General features: G+C 40.8%; 1 protein-coding gene across 1 annotated transcript; it reads left to right on the forward strand.

Annotated features, from left to right (window-relative positions):
- The first annotated feature begins 3,298 nt into the window (after positions 1 to 3,298).
- On the forward strand, positions 3,299 to 7,020 carry LOC127933238 (uncharacterized). The gene is made up of 2 exons (XM_052530058.1): positions 3,299 to 6,487; positions 6,607 to 7,020. The coding sequence occupies exon 1, from the start codon at positions 3,357 to 3,359 to the stop codon at positions 5,037 to 5,039; it is 1,683 nt and encodes a 560-aa protein (XP_052386018.1). The 5' UTR covers positions 3,299 to 3,356; the 3' UTR covers positions 5,040 to 6,487; positions 6,607 to 7,020.
- Positions 7,021 to 8,742: the final 1,722 nt, after the last annotated feature.

The following is an 8,742-nucleotide window of genomic DNA, read 5'->3' on the forward strand; positions in this document are numbered from 1 at the left end:
TTGTGAGCAGTTCTCACGGGTTGTCAAGACCAGAATAAACCCTGTTTTATAACTCTACATCGTGCGTTCGTTGATCCTTGAGGGTGCTACAGTGAGAACTCCCGTCTGCTGAGCGTGGGTAGATAATGGACGGTGCCGACAACGAGCAACAGGTGCCACCATCAGCCACGGCGATGCACAGCAAGGAATGAGCCACCGCTGGAAGGTTCAGGTGCCCCGAAAAATAAGTGTTGCCCCGGTTAAAGGACTAACTTGAATTCTTCTACAAGAGAGAGAGAAAAATGGACTGTTAAAGGAATTAAGACTAATCTTTCTGTGTTGATGAACAAAACAAAAGACTGGAATATTTTCTATTGTTTAGATTTCTACTGCTTAAGTGACTGATATTCATACACTGTTAAATTTGATGTTGTGATAAGTAACCTGCACATTCAGTGGATTTCAGTAAGTACCAGAAGATAAATATTCTGGCTTGGTAAAGATATTTAATAGTGTTTCTTAGTTACAGTTATTTAAATCTTGACTTTAAGTTATATCTAAAGAGTTATAACTGTGCTTCAAGGTTACAACAGTAAGCTAAAATAAGATCAACATTCATTCACTCATTACCAAATCGAATTTAAGCTGCTTCATTAAATTCTGCACTTAAGACTAAGTTACAAATAAAAATTAAATAGAATAAATAAAAACTCCAACAATGGCAGAGCATGAGGTTAATCCAGAAGTAAATGAAGATGTTGATGTTGAACAACCTCATACAGACAAGGAATTAGCAGCAGAAGGCACAGCTGATGATGTCTCTACTACCTCACAAAGAGCACGGAGAAGCCAAAGAGTCCGTACACTGACGGAAAAGGGCCAAGAATTCCACAAGGAGCTCATAGAGAAGGCTGCATGTCGTTTTAGAGGACACTATGAGAAGTGGAAAGCTGCTGTTAAGGACGCTAAAGGAGCCATAGATGATAAGTACTCAGAGGATCTGCTACAGCACCATGTCTCCAAGGTTTCAAATGCTTTTGAGGGTGTGAATGCTGCCTATGTTGAGTTAAGACGCATTGAATCTCCAGATAATGAGACAAGACAAAGAATGGATACATGTGAAGCCATAACAAAGACAATTATCGGAGCAGTAGCAAAGTGCTCTAACCCAAGTAAATCTGAAGTTCAAGGAGATGCAACCTGGAAAGAGACTGAGCCTATATCTAAGTTAGTAGCCTCAGACAAGATGAGTGTAAAGTCACACCACACTAAGCTCTCTTCTCGCTCAAGGGTCTCCTCTAGAAGCTCCAGCAGGCTTTCAGCCAAAAGACAAGATGCAGCTGCTGATGTTGCAGCAAATGAAGCTGCTCTGCAAGTTCTGCTTGAACAAGAAACTCATATGAAGGAAATCGAAAGACAAGAAGCGGAAATAGCACAAAGACAGAGAGCTCTAGAAGCTAAGCGTAGAGAAGTAGAGCGACTTGAGACAATAAAAAAGCTAAATGCAGCAAAGGCTCGACAGCAGGTGTATGAACAAAGTGAATGTTCAGATGAAGAGATATACAGCCTACTTCACCACAGTCCTGCCAAAAACAATGAAGTCAAGTCTGAAAACAATGACTCACATTGCAAACAGTGCTCTTCACCGCAAATTATGACACCTCAATGAGAAGTGAACACGACAGATCTGGTCAAAGCATTTGCAGAGTCTCTTAGTGTAAGCCGTCTTCCGGTACCAGAGCCTACAATATTCAGTGGCGATCCTATTAGATATAATGATTGGAAGATTTCCTTTCAAACTTTGATCGACAGGAAAAATATACCAGTTGAAGAGAAGACTTATTACCTGAGAAAGTATGTAAGTGGGCCTGCAAAGAAGGCAATAGAAGGCTACTTTCCGCTTGGCACAGAATCAGCATACTATGCAGCATGGTCAGTTCTCGAAGAGAGGTATGGTAATCCCTTCCTCGTAGCTAAAGCCTATCAAGACAAACTCGATGCATGGCCAAAGATAAGCTCCAAAGACAGTATGGAACTTCAGGCATTTGCTGATTTCCTCTGCTGCTGCAAGACAGCCATGTTACAAATGAAGGGGCTTGAAGTGTTCAATGACTGCAATGAAAACCAAAAAATGCTTGCAAAACTCCCAGATTGGCTCACTTCAAGATGGAATAGAAAGGTTATGGAAGTGCAAGAGGAAAACCACACCTTCCCGAGCTTCAGCCAATTTGTGGACTTCATCTCATGGGAAGCCAAAATTGCCTGTAACCCCATAACATCTCTTTTCGCTCTGAAACCAATTGAAATTGAAAGTACAAAAACCCAAAGGAACAAAGGCTATGGAGCAAAGGTACTGGCAACTAACTTAAATGAAAGATCTGTCAGTACTAGTTGTGCGTACTGTGAGAAGTTGGGTCACAGCCTACTTAATTGCTGGAAGTTTATGAGTGAGAGTATTCATGAGAGACTAAATTTTGTTCAAGACAAGAAGTTATGCTTTGGCTGCCTAAAGTCTGGTCACCACTCCAAGGATTGTGAAAGCAGAGCCACCTGTGATACATGTGATAAAAAACATCCAACATGTCTTCATGATAACCGTACCAGAGAAGAAAGAACAAGAAAAGTCAAACCAGCAGTGACAGGACAAGACAAAGAAACCCAGACACTTTACAAGACGATACCATCACACCAACAACAAGCGAAGAAACATCTAACAGAGTCGCACAGAATGTTGATGACACTCACACATCCTCCATTGTTCCAGTATGGGTGTCAGCTGAAGGCAAGCCAGAGCATGAAGTTCTTTTGTACGCGCTCCTTGATACGCAGAGCGACACAACCTTCATTCTCGAAGAAACAGCACAAGCTCTGCATATTAAAGGTAAATCAGCTCAGCTAAGGCTTACAACCATGTCATCAAGAAACACAGTTGTGTCGTGTCGCAAGCTCTCAGGTCTACAAGTAAGAGGATTTTATTCAAATAAGACAATTTCCTTACCAGTAACATATGCAAGGGACTTCATACCTGCAAACCGAGATCACATTCCAACCACTGGAACAGCCAAGGCATGGCCTCATCTTGAATGCATGCGGAGGAGATCGCTCCACTACAAAGCTGTGATATTGGCCTACTGATTGGCTACAACTGCCCCCAAGCACTTGTTCCTCGTCAAGTTGTGTCATGAAACGAAAATCAACCGTTCTCACAAAGGACTGATCTGATGGAGTATTGTGGGTTATGGCAATCCATGTCTTGATTATGGAGATCCTTTCGGAGTAAATCATCAAGTCATTGTGAGGAAGTGGTGCCAGATATTCAAACCTCCTCAAACTTCACCAACAAGGTTCACTATGTTTTCAGAACTCAAATAAAGGAAATGATCTCCCCTACAGAGGTCCTGAAAATGTTGGAATCTGACTTTGTTGAGAAGTTCCCAGATGATGTAAACATCTCTCAAGATGATCTCAAATTTCTAGCAAAGATAAGGAAAGGCATTAGACACAAGGAGGATGGCCATTTTGAAATGCCACTCCCATTCAAGAGTGAAAGGCCTAACCTGCCAGATAACAAGGCATGTGCTATTCATCGCCTCAAATGTTCAGGAAAAAAGCTCAAGAGGAACAAGCAGTACTACATGGACTACAAGAAGTTCATGGATGAGATAATAGCCCTTGGGGATGCTGAAAGAGTACCAGAGCAAGACATCGACAAGAGACCAGCTTGGTACATCCCACACCATGGGGTGTATCATCCCCAAAAACCGGGAAAGATTCGCGTTGTCTTTGATGCCTCCGCCAAGTTCAGAGACACCTCACTAAATGACCATCTCCTGACTGGTCCAGAGCTGACAAACACCCTGCTTGGAGTCTTGTATCGCTTCCGAAGAGGCCCAGTGGCTTTCATGTGTGATATTGAAAGCTTGTTCCACCAGTTTCATGTGAATGCTTGCGATCAAGATTACTTGTGGTGGGAGAACAGAGACCTCGAAACTCCATTCACTGTCTACCGAATGAAAGTACACTTATTCGGCGCAGCGTCCTCTCCAGGTTGCGCAAACTATGGCCTCAAACACCTCGCAGCTGAAGGAGAAGGAAGTTTTGATGAAGAAACCATCAAGTTCATCAAAACTAACTTCTATGTCGATGATGGACTAGGAAGTGTCGACACTGAAGAGCAAGCAATACAGCTTGTCAATGAAGCACGCAAGCTCTGCAGGATGTGCAACCTTCGGCTGCATAAGTTCATCTCAAACAGCACCCAAGTTCTAGCTTTGCTTCCAAAGGAAGAATGTGCTGTAGTTGCCAAAGATCTAGATATGGCACTTGGTGAAGTGCACGTGTTTGTTGCAAACCGTGTCGAACGCATCAAACAAGGTACAGAGTCAACACAATGGTGGTATGTAACTTCCAAAGACAATCCGGCAGACCACGCCTCAAGAGGCCTTACAGCAGAACAACTTGTAGCTTCAAACTGGTTCAAGGGCCCAGATCTTCTCTGGCAGAAGGTCATAACCAGTAGTGTACTCAAGGTGGGAGAGTTATCGAACAGTGACCCAGAGGTCAGGAAAGTTCAAGTCCACACGATACAAGTAGAAGAACAAAGGTCATTGTTAGATTGGCTTCAGAAGTTTTCAGACTGGTTGAGAATGATTAAAGCTGTGGCCAGACTCAAGCGCTATGTTAAAGAAGCAAAGGATCACAAGAAGTCATGTAACATTGTTAACCTACAAGAGACAAAAGAAGCAGAGGTAACCATAATAAAGATGGTCCAAGCAGCAGCGTTTACTCAGGAAATAAAAACCTTACAACATCAGGAGGTGATGCAGACCAAAAACAGGGTCAGCAAGTTATGTCCATTTCTCGACAACCAAGGCCTTCTTCGGGAAGGCGGACGCTTAACACATGCTGCTTTGCATCCTAATGTCAGTCATCCTGTGATCCTGCCAAAAAACAGTCATGTGTCTACATTACTCGTCAAACATTATCACGAGAAGACATACCATCAAGGAAGAGGGATCACGATGAACGAGCTGCGAGCTAATGGATACTGGATACTTTGATGCAGTAAGATTGTTTCATCTTACATCTATAAATGTTTAAAATGCAGAAGATTCAGAAGGTGCACAGAGCAGCAGAAGATGGCAGACCTCCCAGAGGATAGGATGGAAACTACACCACCATTCACCTACTGTTGGATGGACTGCTTTGGTCCTTTTTACGTCAAGGATGGCCGCAAGGAGTTAAAGCGTTATGGATTGTTAATCACCTGCATGTGCTCCAGAGCAGTACATCTTGAGATGCTGGATGATCTATCAACGGATTCCCTCATCAACTCTTTACGTGCATTCATAGCCATCAGAGGTACAGTTCGGCAGATAAGATGTGATCAAGGCACGAACTTTGTCGGCACCAGAAATGAGTTTGCTGAAGCATTCAAGGAAATGGATCAAGCAAAGCTGGAAAAACTGGACTGCGAGTTTCTCATGAACACCCCAGCGTCAAGTCACATGGGTGGTGTCTGGGAAAGACAAATTCGCACCATAAGAAGTGTACTCATGTCAATCCTGGATCAATCCAGCAAACAACTTGACAGCTCTTCTCTAAGGACATTCCTTTATGAGGTAATGGCAGTCATCAATAGCAGGCCATTGACTACTGACCAACTGTGTGATCCATCAAACCCAGAACCTTTAACACCAAATCACATACTGACCATGAAGTCAACAATCATCTCCCCACCTCCAGGAAGGTTTGTAAAGGAAGATCTTTATCTCCGTAAGAGGTGGCGTCGTGTTCAACTCCTCGCCAACACCTTCTGGACAAGGTGGAAAAAAGAGTATTTGTTAAACCTTCAAGGTAGACAGAAGTGGACCAAGGAGCATAGAAATGCTAAGGTTGATGATATTGTTCTCCTGGAAGACGAGATAACTCCACGCAGCCAGTGGAAATTGGCAAAGATTGCTGAAGTCTACCCTGGAAAAGATGGAATAGCGAGGAAGGTGAAATTGTTAATGAGTGATCAAAACCTGGACGAAGAAGGAAAACGTACCTCCAAACCCGTTCATCTGGAAAGGCCCATTCAGAAGACAGTTGTTCTGATGGAGGCAGAAGAAGATTCTCAACCTCGCTCTGCCTAAAATATAGTTCATATTCTTTAATTCATAAGCTATTCATTAGTCATAGTTGATAATTTGTTCTTTAAAAATCACAAGTGATTGGTGGGAGTGTAACAGTATTAGCATTTAATGTCCCATTGAGCTGTGTCCAGGCGTGCTCTTTTTGCGCCATCTACTGGTAGGATGTAGCGGGTACAATTGTTTATGTTTGGGTTTCTGCCCGAGCCCATTTTGCTGAGACACATGCTATCTGTAGGCTGTAGCTGCCGGTTAGCTCCACTAAGAATGAAAGAAACGTGAAAATTTGAGACAAAATTAAGAAATAAGAGCGAAAGAAGATAGAGAAGGAGATAGAGGATTATTTAGCCCCCTCTGGGATGTCAGCTCACGAGGTTTGTGTTCTTTAAATGTTTTGTCTGTGATTAATGTCTTATCAACGAAGCTGTAACATTGGATTAGAACAAGCTCTGATATCTTGTTTTTTCTTTATGTTGTTTTCTTTTGTGAGCAGTTCTCACGGGTTGTCAAGACCAGAATAAACCCTGTTTTATAACTCTACATCGTGCGTTCGTTGATCCTTGAGGGTGCTACATATATACACACACACATTTTTACTCTAGCCTAAGACTATCCCACGTTTTATGTACAAACCAGAATAAAAATATAAATTGTTCTAATCCGTGTGTATGGGTTTCTATATATATATAGGAACACACACACACGAATTAAAAAATATATATTTTCATTCTGGTTTGCTCTTAGCAAAAATAAATAAAATCCTTCAAGTTCCATATGAGGAACAAAATGAGAACGGTCCAGCGTTAAGACCACACTAACAGCAATAATTCTTATTAACTGCTATTGTTCTTGATTTTTCAAACTGTCTCCAATTATGCCTTAACTGTGCAAGCAAAAATTGAGTATGGTATATTTCAGCTGTTTTAATGCGCTGGTGCCTCACGCGTACATATTCATTGTAAACAGCGCAGTTCAGCATGAGCAGCGGTCTACTGTGGCATATTTTTGCTCTTTATAATATTCGTCCGTTGATACTGAAACACACGTGAACCACAAAGCCTATTTTACCTAATAAATAATAGTTTAGCTGCAAATAGCAACATCACGAAAATAGAAACATTTGGATCTGTCCAGAATGAGAGAGGTAAACCCAACAGATAAGCTAAGTGGATATACTGTATATCAATTTATTTTATTTACTTATTTACGGAGTGTTTATCCCATTTTTGTCATTGCATATGAAAATTTAAGAATAAAAAAAATCCTCCTACCCCCTAAAAATTCTCTTTACATTCACTTGTGCGCTCTTGCGCAATACCTTCCTCTCGCGTTGCTCAATTGTGGACGACGTAAAAGTGTTTGATATAAAGGTTGAGGTCCCATTTTATACATGAATTGTTAATTTAAAAAGAAATCAAATTATTTTTTTAGTTTCATGGTAACATGCAATCAAGGTCTTCTGTTAAATAGGCTATAGCTATTTAATATTCACTGTGGCATATTCACCCGTTTAAACTTAAAATTCCATGAGATTTTAAATTCAGTTTAATAGTATTAAAAATTCTGATTTAAACTAGTATAAAAACGCATTAAATTGCTTAAATTATTTCTATAAGTTAAAGTAGCCAACCTTAAAAATGTGTTGTCATGACTTTTTCATCGTATTTTTTTACAGTCTGATAACGAGCTGTATTCGTATTATTATTTTATTTTTAACTATAGTTTTTTTTTTCTTTTTTATAAATCGCAGATCTCACAGACAAACGTCTTAAAGCTGCAGTAGGTAACTTTTGTAAAAATATATTTTTTACATATTTGTTAAACCTGTCATTATGTCCTGACAGTAGAATATGAGACAGATAATCTGTGAAAAAAAAATCAAGCTCCTCTGGCTCCTCCCAGTGTCCTATTACCATTTGCAGAAAATCCATCCGCTCCCAGTAAGAAACAACCAATCAGAGCTGTGGTCCGTAACTTTGTTTGTGTTCAAAATGTAGAAAAATTTATATAATAAGCGAGTACACCATGAATCCACTTTCCAAACCGTGTTTTTGGCTTGTCCTGAATCACTAGGGTGCACCTATAATAAGTGTTTATATTCGGACTATTTTAGATTGCTTCGGGGGTACCGCGGCGGAGTAACCCAGTACCTTTGTGATTCTTCATAGACATAAACAGAGAGAAGTAGTTCCCGCTACGATGTTCTTCTGCAAGACGCAAGCAGTTCTGTTTATTAACCGCTAGAGCGTCAAAAGTTACCTACCGCAGCTTTAATATGATCGCACATTTGAAATGTTTGATGAGATAAAATGTGCACGATAACATTAAGCAAATCTCTTCGCCATCGTCACTCTTTATTATTAAGCAGGAGTTTACGTTAATGCGTGACTGACAGACAGCCTCCGCGGCGCGCATTAGAGATCTCGCAGATCTCACAGACAAACGTCTTAATATAATCGCACATAGATATGTTTGGTGAGATAAGATGTGCACGATAACATTATTAAGCAAAAATATATAGTAATTTTTTTTTCCTTGTTCCATTACCAAAAGCAGAACCGATAGCGTCAGATCTTACTGATACGGTCTTTCATAATTTAGCCCCAGGGCCAGTTTAATACCGGGTGTC

The sequence above is a fragment of the Carassius gibelio genome, chromosome A17 (genome assembly GCF_023724105.1).
Source record: "Carassius gibelio isolate Cgi1373 ecotype wild population from Czech Republic chromosome A17, carGib1.2-hapl.c, whole genome shotgun sequence".
Classification (NCBI taxonomy): Eukaryota; Metazoa; Chordata; class Actinopteri; order Cypriniformes; family Cyprinidae; genus Carassius; species Carassius gibelio.